Here is an 18,573-nt window from a genome sequence, read left to right as displayed (position 1 = left end):
GCTTTTACCTGAGCTGTTCCCTTTTCCCTTTAACTGCACCAGCAGGTGGTGCTGTGTGCAGGGGACCTAAGCACTGGGCCCTGGTAACTTTTTCTATCACTACCCAAAATGGTGGTGTGATACTACTATAGGAGTGTCTCCACGTCTTATTCCCACCCAACCTTTTTTTGTTTTTGTTTTTTTTTCTTTTTAGGGACGCACCTGAAGCATATGGAAATCGCCAGGCTAGGGGTTGAATCAAGGCTGCAGCTGCTGACCAAAGCCACAGCCACACAGGATTCAAGATGTATGTGCGACCTGCACCACAGCTCACGGCAATGCTGGAGCCCCAACCCACTGAGCAAGGCCAGGGATTGAACCTGCATCCTCAATGGATACTAGTCGGATTTGTTTCCACTGTGCTACAATGGGAACTCCCTGCCCAGCTTTCACATAGCCAGATGACTCTAGCAGACAGGGAAGGGAATAGGATTTTTTTTGTCTTTTTCTTCTTAGGGCCGCACCTGCAGCATATGGAAGTTCCCAGGCTGGGGGTTAAATCGGAGCTGCAGCTGCCGGCCTACACCACAGCCAGTAATGTGGGATCCAAGCTGCATCTGCGACTGCAGTTCTAAGCAACACTAGATCCTTAACCCATTGAGTGAGGACAGGGATTGAACCTGCATCTCATGGATACTAGCTGGGTTGTTTATGCTGAGCCACAATGGGAACTCCTGGGAATAGGCTTTTTAAGAAAAGAAATGACAAAATAATGGAGGGTGGGGAAGGAATCTTGCCTCTGCATCTCTTGCCACCCTTAGCCCCAAACAATACTTCTCAATATCTCATGATATACTTTCTTTTCATATTTCAACTTTATTTCAAATATGAGGTCTTTTATCCAGGAGGGAGGTCACTTGCATGAGGAGGCCAAAATGAGGCACAATACCAGTGAGTCTGGAGCCCAGTGAACAGGGCTGCACTGTGAAGGGTCAGAGGAGGTTCTGGGAGAACCTGATGGGAACAGTGGTTTTGGGGGATTCACACAGCAACTTTCATTTCCCCTTGAAGTTAGCTATTAAATGGATTATTTTAGCAACTTCACTGTTCTTCAGCAGTATCACTGAAAGTGCCAAGGCTGGGGACATACCAGCCCCCTTTGTCTCTCTTTCTGCCTGGATGGAGAAGGGAATGGGAGTTAGGAAAAAATGAAACATCTCTGACATTATCCCTTGCCATGAAAAATCCTGGGTCTGACCATGTGGAGAGTGGCCTGTTTTGTAGCCTGGGAATAGGATGTGGTCAAGAGGCCCAGGTCTAAGTCCCATCTGGAGTGGCGCTAACAAATCCTCTGACCCTTCCAGGGTCCCTGCTCATCTCTGAACTTGTGTCCTTATCTGCACCCAATGATCTCTAAAGAGAAGCCTTTCCAGGTCTCTGGATGCTCTAACCTACAGATTGTAAGGATCCAGTGGTGCTCCAGAGAAACAGGAGTTAGGAGCAAGGGAACGCAGGATTAGGTTAGAAAGTTGATTTAGGGCTTATTATGAAATGATAAGCTATATTCATAAAGGAAAACAAAGGAACAGAAGGAATGTGTAGGAAGACATCTGAGGTCTGGATGAGAAGACAGGGAAGGAGTGTTTTTGCTGTGTTTCTTCAAGGACCCAAGCTCCTGACCATGGTAAGGGTTTCTCTTATGGCACTTCCCAGTCCATGGCAGACAGGTTATACCCAAAATTGTTCCTATTCCTAGTCATCAGTCTTTAGAGGAAAGTCCCCACCACACATGACATATCTCTAAAGATTCTGCCAAATTCCTAGTGTTTCCGAAGTCAGATTAGACTAGCAGCTTACCCCTAGGCCCTAGGGCAGCTCTCTTTGGGAAGAACCGGAAGATTCATGTCTTGGCTCTTTAAAGCTGAGAATAGGGGTATGAGTGAGCCATGGTACTTCCTAGAGAAAAAGTTTAGCAACAATGGATTCTCCTTGGTTCTCTGCCCAGAACTTGTTTTCATGTATCTGCTCAAGCACAGACCATCCAGCAATTGTCCTAGTGGACCCCTCGAGTGGAAACTTGAGGGAATTGGCCTGTTCAAGGCTAATAGGGGTGATGGGAAGGTGCACAGCACACCAAGCATAGAAGACTGGCTAAGGCCAGGCGAGAATTCCAAAGTATGGAGAGTGGAGAGGCCGGAGTTCAAATGGGTTCGCAAGTTCTCCAGCAGGCAGGTGCAGTGGTTCCTTGCTGATTCTGCAGAGCTGGGACACTGGCACAGGAGACAACAGCAAGCCCCTGGAAGGAGCAGATGAAGCTTGGGACCTTTAGTGCTTTGCCTTCTCCAAGCCAGTGGGGGAGACTGGGAGGATGGGACATCAGAGCACAATTGGAAACTGGTCTTTCCTAATAAGAGATGATATATGGCAAGGGTTTTTTGTTTTTGTTTTGGCTGCACCTGCAGTATGTGGAAGCTCCAGGGTCAGGAATTGAACCTGCGCCACAGTTGCGATTTATGCCACAGATTGGGCAATGTGGGATCCTTTAACCTGTGGCACCACAGGAGAACATCCTGTTTTATTTATTTATTTTAATGGCAAGATTTTGGGGTTTTTTTGGGGGTCTTCTTTTTAGGGCCACAACTGCGGCATATGGAATTCCTGGGCGAGGGGTTGAATTAGAGCTGCAGCTGCCAGCCTACGCTCAGCCACAGCAATGCCAGATCCAAGCCACATTCTTGACCTATGCAGTGCAGCCTGCAGCAATGCCAGATCCTTAACTACTGAGCGAAGCCAGGGATTGAACCTGCATCTCTGGAGATTACCTAGGTTCACAATCCTAGCTCTGCCATTTACTAGCTGTGTGATCTGGAACAAGTTACTGTTTTTTTCTAAAACAGGAATAATAATACTCAAATCATAGGGTTTTTTGAGGATTATAATGCATGCAAGACACCAGATTTTAGTGGATAAGTAAGAAAATATGAGCTGTTGCAATTGCTAATACAACATAACAGTAATGCACACACATTAAGCAAGAGATTATTATACACCGAGCCTTGGCCCAGTCTCCCGCTCCATTATCCTCCCTTGGGCTCTTCATTGGTGACTAAAAGGTGCATTGCTTGGTGGTGTCCAGTACACTCTCTTCCCTCTGCTGGAACTCTGACCTGGAGGTGATCCACGAGATGCATGAAATTCTTTGTTTTCTTCACCAGAAAAGGATGATGTTTAAATGGGCATTTGAGGAATGATGGGATTTCTCTTTTCCAGCCATCTTTCTTCAAAGGATTAAGGCTTTGGAGAGGAGAGGCACAGTAACAAGTTCCATACTCTACTCTGAATGCATGTATGGGCAAATGTGCCCGGACCCTCTCTCACTGAATGATAAAAGGGGAATCCAGATATTTTTGAGAAATCTGTAACAGACAGAAAGGGGTGTGGGTAGCTAGTTACCTGGGAGCTCCTTGTTCATCTGCAGCATCAGGAACTACTTCTTTTCCTTCTTCTTTCTAGAAGACTGTCAAGGAGGAGCCTGAGGAAGGAAGGTGGATCAACCACGGTCTTGGAGAAAAGGAAGTAGGTTCTCCACCCCTTCTGGAGGGAGAAGGAATAGCAGAGATCAACAAGGATGAAAGGGAAACAGATGGAAATAGAGAAAATGATGGTAAATACCCTATATGCTAAAAGAAAAATGAAAGGGGGACAAGGAAAGAGCTTAGAAATAGGGTGAGAGGGAAAAACTAGGAGTGACATAAAGCATGAATGTGAATGGGTAGGAAAGTCCGCCTTTCCCGTTTCACTTGCTCAGTGTACGGAGCAGACTGTCACCTTCTGGTACCATTTAATTTTCAAGTTGCTCTGATTCTGTTCAGGGGATATGGAAGTTTCTGGGCAGGGGTGGAATTGGAGCTGCAGCTGCCAGCCTACGCCACAGCCACCACAAAGCGGGATCAAAGCCTCATCTGTGACCTACATGACACCTCACTGTGATGCCAGATCCTTAACCCACTGAGCGAGGCCAGGGCTCAAACCCAAATCCTCATAGATACTAGTTGGGTTCATTACCGCTGAGCCACAATGGGAACTCCAAGTTGCTCTGATTCTTGATTTGAACTATTTCCCATTTCTTATACCCATAATCCTTTATCCTCAAGAAAGCCCCCAACATGTTTCCTTTCATCTTTGGCGCTCTCAAGCATTGTTTTCCCCAAGAGAGGCACCTCCCCAAAACTGTCTCAAAGCACCCAGGTTTAAGTCTATGGAGGCAAGAGCAACAGGCAAGGGGCAGAGATGAGCAGGGGTTTGAGAAGCCCTGGAATGCCCCGAGGCTACAGGCTGGTTATTGAATGCTTCCTGAGGTCTGGAACATGTGTCAAAAACTGGAGGACCCATCATCAGCCCCAAGCAGATGCTCAGAGTGCTTGTGTGTTCTGAACTGTAGCACTCCAACTGTAGGCTGGAGAACATGGCTTCTAATCCACACTCTGCCCCTCACAGATCATAAAATGTTAGAGCAAGAAGGGGCCTAATCCAAATCCAGGTTCTCAAAGAGGAAACTGGGGCCCAGAGAGGTGAAGGAACTTGCCCAAATTTATCCAGCTAGTCAATAACTTCCTTTCTTCCTGAGGCACAAAGAATCCCATGACTCACCATTCCCTTGACAGATACAGTCCATAAAGTGCTTAGAGGTCATTAGAAGGCACCCAGAAAAGTAAGGCTGGCATTTTTCTGGAAGCCTGAGTCTACCAACCTTTTAGGCATCACATTACTTGGCTACAAGGACAGGCCTAGAGTTGGTTTTGCTTTCATTTTCATCCCCAGGGTTGTCTGGAGGCTGGAGGAAGGAGGTGTTAATTGCTACCTGCCAACTCTCCTCAGCCAGTCAGTGGAGAATGAAGCCAGGGACTGGCAGGGGTGACAGGGGAATCCTGTCATAATGCCAGGGACTGAGAAGCAATGGCCAAGTTCCTGGGACTTAAGCAAGGCAATTACAGCTGAGTTAAAGCTAGGAAGGGCAGGGCTGGGGGACCTGCAGTGGCAAAGGCCTGTAAGAGGAGGAATGAGCCAGGAGTGTAAATGATTTCAACTGTCGTGGGCTCCTAGTTTACACCAAATACTTCCTCAATCCCAAAGAGGTACCCTCAACCTCTGCCTAGGACTGACAAACCTACTTACTTTCTTCCAGTGCCCCCTCACAGAAGATAAAGTCACCATCTTCCCTTTGCTTTTTTCCCCTAATCTTCCAGCACCTTTTCCATCTCCTTTCTCCTACGCCTTGGGTTACTTCCACTCGCATCCACCCCAATCTCCCGACTTTCGACTTTCGTTGATTTCACCCACTCCCCACACCCCTTTGGTTCCTCCCATCCTCTTCATCCTCCCCGACTTGTCTCTCTTAGGGCAGCTCCCCGCCAATCTCGGTCTCTCCCATTCCTCCCCGCCAAATCTTCGGGCTCCCCTAGCCCCTGGGTGCCTTGGGTTTTTTCCGTGGTTGGCCGTAGGCATCTCAGATAAAGTGGATCCAGCCCTGGAGCTCCGGGGTTCCGCCACTGCCCGGGTGCTCCGGCCCACGTAGAGCATAGTCGCGGCCACCGTTGTTGTCCCAGAACTCGTGGCCCGTCACGCGGTAGCGCAAGGCGAAAAGCAGGGCGCCGCCAATGGGTGGAGCGGGAAGGCGGAAGGCAAAGCGGTCAGCGCGCGGCGGGGGCGGAGCCGGGCCGGCGTAGGCGGCGGGCGCCTCGCGTTGGCTCCGCCAGCCGTCGGCGCTCCAGCGCACGCTCACGCGCTTCTCGTAGGCCAGGTCCAGCACGCGCGCGCTCCCGGCCACGCCCAGCGGGCCCGCCTCGGCGCGTTCCAGGCAGATGCGCTGCGCCTGCAAGCGGGCGACGAAGCCGGGCTCGCTGGCCGGCTCCAGGGCGGCGCGCGCCTCCTGTGGAGAAAGGAGGAGGGAGAGGAGGAAGCCCGAGCGGGGGGAGGGGAGAAACAGGGGGCGGGGTCAGGGCGAGGCACCAGACCAATCCGAAGCCCACCCCGGCATTGGGGAGGTCAGAAGGGGTCCCTGCTGGGAGAGTGACCCAGAGTCACTAGCCACTGGTCACCCAAAAGGGACAAGCAAGAGCCAGCCCAGGGTTAGGGGTGGAGTTGGCCGCTCTTAGAAAAATTGCACTCCCACACGCCCACCAAGGCCAGGTGGGGTAGGTCCGGTGGAAGGGGCGTGCCTGTGCCGCCTACCTGGAGGCCTCTGGCGCGGGGCTGGCACGGCGCGAAGTGGCGGAGGGCGTCCCTCTGCAGCTGGACCTGCACGTGGCGGGGCACCCGAGGCAGCTCTCCCGGGCAGAAGCGGCGCACAGCGGCCAGCTCCAGCCCCAGGGCGTCGGCGAAACGCACTCTCTTGCGGGTGTCGGGGCTGCGGCTGCGGGGCGCTCTGGTCGCGCCGCCTGCGGCGGGCGCCGAGCGGGCCCGGCGCCCGCGACTTGGAGCGTGAGCGCGGGATCGGGCCCCAAGGCGCGTCCCGCGCTCGCCTGGCTCCTCCTCCGGCTCCTCCTCGAGGCTGGGCCGCTGGCTGCGGTAGTAGGCGCGCTCTGTCAGCGCAGCGATGAAGCTCAGGTTGCGGGGGATGTCGGTGCGGGGGGGCCGCTCGCGAGACATGGCACCCCCCGCCCCGGCGGGGCCCTCCTGCAGCGCTGCCCGCCTGGAGTCTCCGCAGAAGCTTCGGCCGCCCTGCGCAGTTTCTTACTCTCCTTGCTGTCACCTCCAGAATCCTCCACCTCTCGCAGCTCTGTCTCACCTCCGTGACAATCTTTCCCTCCCACTGGCCTTCAGCTTCCAGGGTCTTAGACCATCACCTTCTGCGAGCTGGCTCCTCTGAGCGTGCGCTCAGTCGCGCTTGCCCTCCGGTCCTGCGGCCGTTGCGGCCCCGGCTCCCGCCCACTGCCCTCTGACAGGTGGCTCCCCATCTATCTTTGCTGCTGCTGCACCAGGAGGCGGGGACTCCACCCTTAAGGTCCAGAGTGAGACCACTCTGCCTCCCCCCCCCACTTCCTTTTTTTTTTTTTTTTCACTGGCCACAGCCTTTCTGTAATGGTAAGAGTTAACACCGGGAGTAGAGCGTAATCTTTACTTTTCCTTTAGGGGAGGTTCAGAACCCTTGGCCTGTAACTTTCTCTTCAGGGCTCAGCGTTTTCTTTCCTAAGGCCTAAGGCTCTAGGTTTGGGAGGAGAGTGGCGGAGCTGGGTGCAAATTCAAATAGAGGTTGCAATGTGGCCCTCAAAATGATGAGCGGCCCATTGGAAAGAGTTCTGAGCTGAGAGTTGTGTCAAGATGTAGCTCCAGGTCTCACCTCTGGTGCTGTCTAGCTGTGTGACCTTGAGCAAGGCACGATGTCTCTGGACCTGTTTTCTCATCTGTAAAAAAGTGGATTAGAAGAGTTCCTGTCTTGGCTCAGCGGTTAAGGAATCTGACTAGGATCCATGAGGATGGATGCAGGTTCAATCCCTGGCCTCGCTCAGTGGGTTAAGGATCCAGCATTGCCGTGAGCTGCGGTGTAGGCTGCAGATGCGGCTGGGATCTGGCTTTGCTGTGGCTGTGGTGTAGGCTGGCGGTCGTAGCTCTGATTTGAACCCTAGCCTGGGAACCTCCATTTGCCGTGGGTGTGGCCCTAAAAAAGGAAAAAAAGTGGATTAGAATTCTGATTTCTAACCTGACTGTAAACCTTTTGAGGAAGAGGCTGTGTGTGATTCTTGGTCAGTAGGCCAAGCAGTAGGCGCTCAAATAACTGAATGAATCATCATGTATCTCTCTTGGAGTTGAGGCTGTGGGGTTTCAGTTCAAGTAGGAGCTCCAAGAAGGGCACAAAGCTGCTCCATTTTTTTCTATTTTAGTGAAAAAAAAAGTTTTCTTTAGTTCCCCCCCCAACTTCCCTGCTGATCTTATATAACACAATGTACTAGGTACAGTTGTTTTACAAATACCAACTCATATAATAGAGCCATCATAAGAGTAGGGAGTATTATTATGCTATTTTATGGATGAGAAAATTGAGGGAGAGAGGAGATAGGAGTCTTGCCCAGGGTCACACAAGTTAACATTTGAGGAGCTGGAGTTCCCGTGGTAGCACAGAAGAAACGAATACAACTAGGAACCATGAGGTTGCAGGTTCAATCCCTGACCTTGCTCAGTGGGTTAAGGATCTGGCATTGCCATGAGCTGTGGTGTAGGTCACAGACGCAGCTCGGATCCTGTGTTGCTGTGGCTCTGTCGTAGGCTGGTGGCTATAGCTCCAATTAGACCCCTAGCCTGGGAACCTCCATGTGCCGTGTGTGTGGCCCTAAAAAGGACAAAAGACAAAAATAAATAAATAAATAAGGCTCTAGCATTTGCTTTAAAAAAAAATTTTTTTTTTTTTTTGTCTTTTTGCCTTTTCTAGGGCCGCTTCTGCAGCATATGGAGGTTCCCAGGCTAGGGGTCCAATCGGAGCTGTAGCCACCGGCCTACGCCAGAGCCACAGCAACTTGGGATCTGAGCCGCATCTGCAACCTACACCACAGCTCACGGCAACACCGGATCCTTAACCCACTGAGCAAGGCCAGGGATCGAACCCACAACCTCATGGTTCCTAGTCGGATTCGTTAACCACTGCGCCACAACGGGAACTCCTAAAAAAAAATTTTCGAGGAGCTGAAATTAGAACCTCAGCCATCTGGCTCTAGAGTTTATCTTTTATTCACTTAATTATAAGTAGATTAAAAAATTTCATGGTAGGAGTTCTGGTTGTGGCTCAGGGGGTTAAGAATCCAACATAGTGCCTATAAGGATGCAGGTTTGATCCCTGGCTTTGCTTAGTGGGTTAAGGATCCAGTGTTGCTACTAGCTGAGGTGTAGGTCCTGGATGTGGCTCGGACCTGGCATTGCTGTGGCTATGGCGAAGGCCAGCAGCTGCAGCTCTGATCTGTCCCTAGCCTGGGAACTTTCATATGCCTCAGATGCAGCCCTAAAAAGAAAAAAAAAAAAAAAATTCATGGTAATATTTAACATTCTTAGAGCATTGAAATGGGGATTTTTTTTTTTTTTTTTAAATGTCTGCACCTGTGGCATAGGCTAGGGTTTCCCAGGCTAGGGGTCCAATCAGAGCTGTAGCTGCTGCCGGCCACAGCCACAGCCACAGCCACACCAGATTCGAGCCATGTCTGCAACCTACACCACAGCTCATGGCAATGCTGGATCCTTAACCCACTGAGCGAGGCCAGGGATTGAACCCATGTCCTCATGGATACTAGCTGGGTTCGTTACCTCTGAGCCACAACCGGAACTCCTGAAATGGGGAATCTTAAGAGAAAAAATAGAATCTAAATTTAAAGCATTGGGACTTCCCCAGTTAAGGATCCAGCGTTGTCACTGCTGTGGCTTGGGTCACTGCTGTAGCATAGGTTTGATCTATGACTTCGGAACTTATGCATGCATGGTGCAGCCAAAAAAAGAAAAAGAAAAAGAAAAAGCAGCAAGAGACTTTAACTGTAAAATCACAGGTGACTAAGTTGGAAATAAACAGTAAGACATACAAGATCTCATTATTGTACTATTCATTCCTGCTTGCATTTTTTTTTTTTTTTTTTGTCTTTTGTCTTTTTGTCTTTTGTTGTTGTTGTTGTTGCTATTTCTTGGGCCGCTCCCGTGGCATATGGAGGTTCCCAGGCTAGGGGTTGAATTGGAGCTGTAGCCACCGGCCTACGCCAGAGCCACAGCAACACAGGATCCGAGCCGCGTCTGCAACCTACACCACAGCTCGCGGCAACGCCGGATCGTTAACCCACTGAGCAAGGGCAGGGACCGAACCCGCAACCTCATGGTTCCTAGTCGGATTCGTTAACCACTGCGCCACGACGGGAACTCCCCTGCTTGCATTTTAATTCCAGTATTAACCATAACAATGCTACTTAGCCAGGACTCATTTTTAAAGTGATTGAGTTTTATTTTCTTATTTTACACATATGCATATAATCCACAGACATTCTTTTCATATTTTAGGGTGTAAAATAATGTTATACTAATTTGTATTACAGCCAAGCAATTTAAAACTGTCTTCCTTGCTCTGCTAAAATATGCAATTCACATAAATAGGTAAGGTTCATTGTCAGCCTGTACAGCCTGACGTTTTTAGGAAAAGTTCTCTGTTGCCTTGTCTACAGTTTGAACTGCCATTTCTTTGCTCTGTTGTTATTGTTTTGAAAAGATCCTTAAGGTACACAGCTTTGGACCTGGTATAATTTGTTGGTCCAGCAGTCTTTTTTTTTTTTTTTAGGGCCACACCTGCTGCATATGGAAGTTCCTAGGTTAGGGATCGAATCAGAGCTGCAGCTGCCAGCCTACACCACAGCCACAGCAACACCAGATCCGAGCTGCATCTGTAAATGCTGCAGCTCAAGGTAACACCAGATCCTTAACCCACTGAGAAAGGGCAAGGATCAAACAAACCCACATCTTCATAGATGCTAATCAGGTTCTTAACCCGATGAACCACAACAGGAACTCTGGTCCAGCAGTCTTTGTTTCTTAAACAGCTACTGCAGTGATCAAATGTCTGACTGGGCCTGCTCAATAACTAACCAGAGATATTGACTGATTCATTCAATCAACATTTTGAGGGTCTATTAGGCTATGAGAACCTATAAGTGAATAAAATTCAGTGCCTGCTGTCACTGAGCTTATAAATAAATGGCGGAGAACTGAGTTTGGCCTTGTAAATGACTTGATAACAACATTGATTACCTGAAGCAAAGAGGGACTCTGAAGCAATACAATGTTAAAGTTAAGACAAACTTTCAAATCAGAATTAGGTTGAGGCCCATCTTCTCAGTATGTGGCTTTGGGCAAATTACTTGACCTTGCCAAGCCAAGCCTCACTTTCTTCATCCATAGAATGAGAGTAAAACAACATAGGGATTGGTATCAGGATAAAGTATGCATGTAAAGAAAGCACTTAGTGCCTAATAGGCCTTCAAAATGTGTCAGTTGTTAACTATTGTTACAGAAAAGATCTTTCTGGAGTTCCCATAGTGGCTCAGTGGTTAACGAATCCGACTAGGAACCACGAGGTTGCGGGTTCAGTCCCTGGCCTTGCTCAGTGGGTTGGGGATCCGCCGTTGCCGTGGGCCGTGGTGAAGGTTGCAGACGCGGCTCAGATCTGGTGTTGCTGTGGTTCTGGTGTAGGCCAGCAGCTACAGCTCTGATTGGACCCCTAGCCTGGGACCCTCCACATGCCGTGGGAGCGGCCCAAGAAATGGAAAAAAGACAAAAAAAAAAAAAAAAAAAAGAAAGAAAAAAAGAAAAGATCTTTCTTCTCTAGTTACCGTAGGGGCAGATGGGAATACCAAGGCTTGGACTGGGATAGAAATAAAGGGAACCAGCAGGAACGGAGAATTAGGTTACTTTTTCTGGGCCTTTGGTTAGAGAGTCCTCCAGATGGAGTTGAAGGAAGTGCCAGTTAAGAGTTGGTGGGCTCCAGTCAGAACACCTGAGTGTGCCCTCATGTGGATCAGTGATGGTCAGATGGCTTGCACCCCGTCTAAACATATTGCCATATTTATTTTTTTAATTTTTTTATTTAAAAAATTTTTTTTTGTCTTTTTGCCGTTTCTGGGGCAGCTCCCATGGCATGTGGAGGTTCCCAGGCTAGGGATCCAATCAGAGCTGTAGCTGCTGGCCTACACCAGAACCACAGCAACACCAGATCTGGGCCGCGTCTGCAACCTTCACCACGGCCCACGGCAACGGCGGATCCCCAACCCACTGAGCAAGGCCAGGGACTGAACCCGCAACCTCGTGGTTCCTAGTCGGATTCGTTAACCACTGAGCCACGACGGGAACTCCAACATACTGCCATATTTAAATAATAGACATTCATATAGGTGCATATATATATTTACACGTAACCTGAAAGGACAAATATCAGTTTTGACACTGGCAGCCTCCAGGAAGGGAATGGGAATTGTGGAAAAGGCAGAGGGAGGAAGATTGAGGACTTGTATTTTTTTCTCCGTATTTCTATACTGTCTGACTTTTTCATAGAGAGAACATATTCATGTGGCGTTCTTTTGTGGTTGCAGTGGGTTAAGGGTCCAGCACTGTCACTGCAATGGCTTGGGGTGCTGATGTGGTGCAGGTTCAATCCCGGGCCCCAGGAACTTCCACGTGCCAGGGGCACAGCACACACACCCCTCCCCCCAAAAAAGAAAGAAAACAAGTTCATGTGCTGAGTAGAAAGAATTAAACAGAAGATCTGATTACAAAAAAAAAAAAAAAAAAAAGAGAGAGAGAGAGAGAGAGAGAAAATGAAGAAAAGTTACCTGCAGAAACTGCCTGCGATCCAAGACCTGGCTCCTTGGTGCCTGGCTAAAGCCCCAACGCACAAAGAGACAACTGGGTTAAAGTTCCTGGAGAAAAGAGGAAGTGAGGTGTTTGGTATCTGTATCACATCTGCCAGGCCCACAGGGTGAGACACCTGGCAGGCAGTTAGTTCCCATTGGAATGGGAGCTGATCCTCTTTTCTGGCCCGCTGCTTCAGGGCTGGAGAAGTTCAACAAGTGCATGGAACATCAGAGACCTGGAAATGCTGAATTTGCTCTGAGGTTTCTTGAGGCCCTGTCGGCTTCTCTGAGTAGCCTCCAGGCTCAGGAGCCCTGCCCGGGCCCTCAATGCCCTCCTGGCCTGTGCTTCTCAGTCTCCAGCCACCCGCTTTCTTCCTGAGTGGTGGCCTTTCCCAAGCCTGCGTCCCAGCCCCGCCCCTCTCTCTGGACGCATCTCTGGGCCCCATCATCACCCGGCGCCGGGCCCTCCCTCCCGCCCCCCCTTTCTCCTCCCTCCTTCCTTCCCTCCCTTCCTCCCTCTCTCCCTCCCTCCTAGCTCCTGCACCAGGAAACGGCCCGGATCCCGGCAGCGGCCTGACCCGTGAGATCCTTAACCTGGCAGGCAGGCGGGGTTGCAGACTGGCTGAGGGTGGGGGTGAGGGAGGAGCTGGGCCTTTGGGCTGCACTCGGGGGGAGCCAGGAGTAGAGATGGTGTCGGCAGGAAGCCCTTGGCCCTGGGTTTCCCGGGAGGACAGTCATTAAACATGGATTCGGCCACACAGCTGGTAGAGCGTTGGGGGCAGGGCCCTTGTCCCGGGAGCTGCAACCCCAGCCCTTCTCAGCCCGGACCCTGATCCCTGGTCTTTCCCATCTAGCTCTGATCTCCCCCTCCCCTTCCCAGGGCTCCACGCTGGGCAAGAGGATGAAAGGCCCCAGCTGGGGGCTCCTTGCCACCAGCGCTGGGTCCTAAGAGCTGCCATCCAGGCTGGGTGAGTGTCCCCTTCCTTCTCTGTCCTGGGCAACCCTTGGCTTCTCCTTCTTTCCCTTCAGCCCTGTCTCCTCCCCCATCTTGTGCCTCTGTCAGCATCTTCACATCAGGCCTCTGGGGAGGCCCTAAGCCCCTTCCTCTAGCCAAAAAGGTGTATACCGTGGAGAGGGGGCTTGTAGGGATGTCACAGCCCTGCTGTTGTCTTCTTATGGAAAGAATCTAAAAAAGTATTTTAATAATGAAATTTACTTGTTTTACCTTTAATTTGGCATATTATGAGTTTTAAGGGCCAGGCCCTCATGCCCTGACCCCTCACCATGGCTTAATTTCCTTGTTCTTACCTCTCCCAGGCCAGTGGTCTCTGAGATTTCCTCCCCGCTCTCTCCCTGTCTCACTGGGCTGGCCAAACCTGAAATGCCCCCTTCTGAGTCTCTGACCCTATAATCATGCCAGTGTCTTTTGTGTTTGACTCTGACAGCCGCCCGGATGGCGACCCCGGCCTCAGCCCCAGACACACGGGCTCTAGTGGCAGACTTTGTGGGCTATAAGCTGAGGCAGAAGGGTTATGTCTGTGGAGCTGGCCCCGGGGAGGGCCCAGCAGCTGACCCGCTGCACCAAGCCATGCGGGCAGCTGGAGATGAGTTCGAGACCCGCTTCCGGCGCACCTTCTCAGATTTGGCAGCTCAGTTGCATGTGACCCCGGGCTCGGCCCAGCAGCGCTTCACCCAGGTCTCTGATGAACTCTTCCAAGGAGGCCCCAACTGGGGCCGCCTTGTGGCCTTCTTTGTCTTCGGAGCTGCACTGTGTGCTGAGAGTGTCAATAAGGAGATGGAGCCACTCGTGGGACAAGTGCAGGAGTGGATGGTGACCTACCTGGAGACACGGCTGGCCGACTGGATCCACAGCAGTGGGGGCTGGGTAAGAAGCTTCTCAATTGCTGTTCTGCACATCCCTCCAAAAAGCTGGTCTCCAGGGAGAAGATGGGGGCTCTGGCTGGAGCTGGGGGCAGCTGTGCTGAGAATGAGATGTGAGGTCTGAGTCTCCCTATTTGGGTGGAATGGAATGCCCTTGTCTGGGCATCATTGGACTCTGCCCTCCAGGGCTGCCATGCAGTCATCACTGGGTGGGCTCAGGGTCCAAAGCAGAGTACAGAATACCCAGTAGCCAGGTAGTGCCTGCAGGGAAAAGGCATCCAACTGTCAGGAACCTTTTATACCTGAGTGTATGGCATGGGGGGAGGGGGGTCAGGGATCAGGGATGGGTGGTGGTCAGGCGAGCCTTGGCAAAGGAGGCCCGTTCTGAGCAGAGTTTTTGGCCAGGGAAAGGATGGGATTAGCTTGAGGTAGAGAAGGACAAATGAGCCAGGCGCTCATGGGGGATCAGAGGGGCTGGCAGCCAGTAGAGCTTTGGCTGGAGAGGAGCTAGGGGTGGGGTAGTGCTTGCAGTGGATGGAACTGGAACTCTTCCTCTCCTCTTTTCTCCACTCTTTCCTCTCCTGATATCCCTTTCTCCTTCTTTCTCTCCTACTTCCCTTCTCTCCCACAGGCGGAGTTCACAGCTCTATACGGGGACGGGGCCCTGGAGGAGGCGCGGCGTCTGCGGGAGGGGAACTGGGCCTCAGTGAGGACAGTGCTGACGGGGGCCGTGGCACTGGGGGCCCTGGTAACTGTAGGGGCCTTTTTTGCTAGCAAGTGAGAAAGTCCAGGGCCAGGTGGGGCTAGGTGTGGCTGGGGGACAGGAGAGCAGGAACAGAGCAGAGGAATGCCCTTGGAAGAAGCGGGGGGTATGGAGGGGCATGGAACGGGGATGGGAAGGGGCAGGGTAGCGTGTGAGGGAGCGGAGCATGCCAGGCAGGCGGTTGAGAGAGTGAGCTGGAGACATTGTGGAATGTATTTGGAAAGTCTGGGGGCCAGGAGATGGAGTCATTCCAGGGTCAGGGGGAGGTGGGAGGGATCATGCCTATAGGTGTAGGTACAGAAAACTACCTGGAGCTTGATTTGCAGCCCCGAGGCAGCCCCGAGGCAGGTGGACTTGCTTAAGGGGTTGGCGATTTCCACTGAATGAGCGAGATTTGGGGAAAACACTGAGGGCACATCCCTTTGGCATGGGAGCTTGAGGTTTTCAGGGGATAGGGAGAGGGCTGTGACCGTGGGCACTGGGGACACAAGTGTGCATGTGCACGCGTGCTCGTGTGCATGCTGGGCTGCTTGTCTAATCTGGTGGTGGTGGGACTCCTCTAGGAGAAAACATTCCCTCTTGCGGTGGCAAGAACAAGGTGTGCAGCTCTCTGTCCCTCCCCCCCACCCCCACCCCCTTATCCTGCTGCCTCAAGGCTGAGGGAGAAACACTGTACCCAGAATGAGGGCTTTGGCTACTTTTCTGCAAAAGGTTGTCAGCAGGGCTTTGGAGAGAAGAGCGGTTCTGTAGCTGGCCTTGTTCCTTCATTATCCCCCTTCCTTGTGCATTGTGCACTTGCTGCTGCCTCCTGGGCTCTGACAGAAAGGCAGGGCTGCGGAGCCCACGGTGGGTGGAGGCTTCGGGAGCTGGAGCTGCCTGTTGCCCTCCTCTCCCCTTGGGGCACACTGGTGCCTAAAGTGTTCCCTATCTCTGGGACCTTCTGTATCCACACTTAAACTCTAAATTGGGGCTCTAACTAATTTTCTTTTTGAGTGTGTGGACCTAAGTCAGATCTGGAATACAGTCTGGGTCCTGCACTGCGTCTCGGTGAGACTGTTGATGCTTTCAGAGAAACATTCCAGCTCTGAACTGTGGGTGTGAGGGTGACATGCACTCTGTGACTGGCCTATTCCATGTGGTGGGCTTTGGTGCTGCTTTATCAAGGGCCAGGTGTCTGGATTCCAGAGTACCTCCCATGATCTAGAAGCACTGGTGTTTTCTTGGAAGCCATGCTGTTTGCATGGGTGTTACTTGTTTGCACCTCAGAGTCTGAGGATGTTAACTTTAGAGCTCACAGTCCTCTAGAACAGATTCGGATGACGGCTTTTACTTTCGAGAAAGACATGATTTCACTCCAGCTGCATGCCCTGAGCCAGACCTCACCGCTGCACTTTCCAAGGTGCTAAAATTGCTGCTCTTCAATGCTGACTTCTTCTGACGCAGTGCTCAAGAACCCTGCCCTTGATCCTGAGCACTGACCAGCTTAGCTAGACCATGGTTGACTCTTGGAGATTTTCACTTGGTCCCAGAATGTGGCAACATAGTTGTACTCACTAGAATGTGGGACCAAAATTGGCCTCAGGTGTTTAGCTCAGACCTTTGCTTTTGAGAGAGGGCTGCACTTTTAAATGGTATTTATAGGGGACGTGGTGGACTGCATAGCCACTTGGTCTGTCGTGGGTATGCTGGTACCAGGCACTCAGAGCCGGTCTGTGGCAGGCAGTTGGGGTGGGGGGGGTCTCTGACTTGCTCAGGACAAACTAGGCCAGTGGTTTTCCAACTGCTTGGCAGAGCCCTGAAATTTCCTAGGGGTTGCCTCAGGAGTCCTTGGGGGAGATGAATAGGAGGGGGGAGGCGCTGACCTAGGCCATTTGCTCTCAAACAGAACAACTCCCCTATAGCTGTCTTATATATCGGGGTTCAGGGTAAGATTTTATTTGCATTAAGGGGTTTGCTGCTGAAAAAAAAAGTTGGAAAGCCACTGACTAGACCATCAGCTCCAAATTGGAGCCTGTGCTGCCCCAGGTTTGGGGCAGACTCTTCCCCTCCTCTTTACCACAGGACACCCGGCCCTGACAGCTCTCTTGGGAGCCTTCCGCAAACAGGGGTACAGGGACCGTGGTCAGGTTATTGGAAAGCCCTGCTCTGAGGCCTTCACACCTGGATGGAAGAGGCTGTTTTCTGAGAGGGTGAAGGGCTTGGTCTGGATTCCCAGAAGCATAGCTTGGATGGGACCACAGTGGGCAGTTTTGATCTGTCCTGCCCTTCTTAGCTTGATGGGCAGTGGAAACCCCAGAGACTCTTTGTCAGGGAAAACTAGCGACTCTCTTCTAGAGCCATATAGTTCCTTGGGATTAGCTCTTGGCCACAAAGGCTGAGTATGGCTCCCAATTTTTAAATCAATTTCACTTTTTAAAAAGTAAGGGAAATAAATCTTATTGCCATTTTTCAGAGATTAAATAGGTGGAGAGGGTGTTTCTTGCTCTCCAGAACCCAAAGGGACAAATAGGGACTTTATTTAGGCCAAGGAAGGAGCAGAAGTAGGGCAACTAGGTCCTGCACTTATTAATCCCACTCCCCACTTATTCTAGGGCATACACTATTTTACTTTTTTAAATCATAAAGCGGCGGGAGAACAGATTTGGTTAGTTTAGAAGAAAAGAAAAAGCTCTATAAATATAAATATATATTCCTGTATTTTTATTTAATAATTTATAAATACCAAGTTCATTTGACTTTTATTTTTGTGTAATATGTAATGGTCGTATTAAAAATAAATAAATAAAGCCCAGAAGTTTAATGAGAAGAACTGAGCAGGGTTTGTGACTTCTATACTATATAGGCTGGGGTCAGGACATTTCTTGATCTAATCATTTCATCATGACTTTGTTAAGGCCAAGAATTAGATTAATAAGGATTTGGTAAAGCATTGAGGTAAAAACTAAAAGAAAAGAAAAGAAAATCAGAGTGGTTTGTTTCCCTACCCCAGACAAATGTCTGAAGCCAAGAATCCATCTGTGCCAACTCAAGCCTTGAGATGCGTGTATGTGGTACTTTGGGATGGCCACAACAAAAACCAAACCAAAACAAAGAAAACCTACCAAAAATCTTTGTGATGGTAATCAAGGCTCCAGTTGTGGTTCAGCTTCTAATCAGAAGTATATGATATAATAAGCATTTTATCCTCAATATCCTGCTGCCTACTTCAGAGGTAAAATAAGTCTGACAAAAATGAAACTCCTGCTTATTTTCCTGGTCCCTTGAGACATTTGTTTTCAGCTACTTTTTTTTGATGGTGCCCACAGGCATGCAGAGGTTTGAGGGCCAGGGATTGAACCTGTGCCACAGCAGTGACTTGAGCCACTGCAGTGACAATGCCAGATCCTTAACCCACTGCACCAAAGAACTCCTGGTTTCAGCCATTTTAACGCAAACTGCCAAATTGAATGGGATCTATAGAAACTATTCAGCCCATCGCCCTGTACTTCTAGTCTAGGACTGTATCAAAGTGATGTCTGACAGGAGTGGTGATCTTAATTTTAAGAATTTCTGGTCTTTCTATAATCCAATGCAATAAAATGGTATTGG

At 50.5% G+C, this 18,573-nt stretch overlaps 2 protein-coding genes across 14 annotated transcripts; one reads left to right on the top strand and one right to left on the bottom strand.

The window, feature by feature from the left end:
• Nucleotides 833–12,737, bottom strand: PPP1R3E (protein phosphatase 1 regulatory subunit 3E). 11 transcript variants are annotated; one of them, XR_002345932.1, is made up of 4 exons: nt 6,211–7,455; nt 5,155–5,908; nt 3,433–3,511; nt 833–2,275 (listed from the first exon to the last, which is right to left on the bottom strand). XR_002345932.1 is itself a non-coding variant. In XM_021099237.1 (3 exons), the coding sequence occupies exons 2-3, from the start codon at nt 6,625–6,627 to the stop codon at nt 5,486–5,488; spliced, it is 840 nt and encodes a 279-aa protein (XP_020954896.1). In that variant the 5' UTR covers nt 6,628–7,382; nt 12,321–12,737; the 3' UTR covers nt 833–5,485. The 11 variants fall into 11 exon arrangements, 2 of the variants coding, with proteins under 2 accessions (XP_020954896.1, XP_013833658.2); XR_002345929.1 differs by having other exon boundaries at nt 833–3,273; nt 3,433–3,573; nt 5,453–5,908; XR_002345931.1 differs by lacking the exon at nt 833–2,275 and adding an exon at nt 2,897–3,146.
• LOC100154044 (bcl-2-like protein 2) lies at nt 12,807–17,947 on the top strand. Of its 3 annotated transcripts, none has more exons than XM_001928880.6 (4): nt 12,807–12,921; nt 13,222–13,309; nt 13,787–14,226; nt 14,854–17,947. In XM_001928880.6, the coding sequence occupies exons 3-4, from the start codon at nt 13,795–13,797 to the stop codon at nt 15,001–15,003; spliced, it is 582 nt and encodes a 193-aa protein (XP_001928915.1). In that variant the 5' UTR covers nt 12,807–12,921; nt 13,222–13,309; nt 13,787–13,794; the 3' UTR covers nt 15,004–17,947. The 3 variants fall into 3 exon arrangements, with proteins under 3 accessions (XP_001928915.1, XP_013833659.1, XP_005666313.1); XM_013978205.2 differs by having other exon boundaries at nt 12,832–12,921; nt 13,196–13,309; XM_005666256.3 differs by having other exon boundaries at nt 12,842–12,942.

This window comes from Sus scrofa, chromosome 7, assembly GCF_000003025.6.
Source record: "Sus scrofa isolate TJ Tabasco breed Duroc chromosome 7, Sscrofa11.1, whole genome shotgun sequence".
NCBI classification, from domain to species: Eukaryota; Metazoa; Chordata; class Mammalia; order Artiodactyla; family Suidae; genus Sus; species Sus scrofa.
The sequence above is the reverse complement of the archived record's forward strand: the minus strand, read 5'-3'. Positions and strand labels throughout refer to the sequence as shown.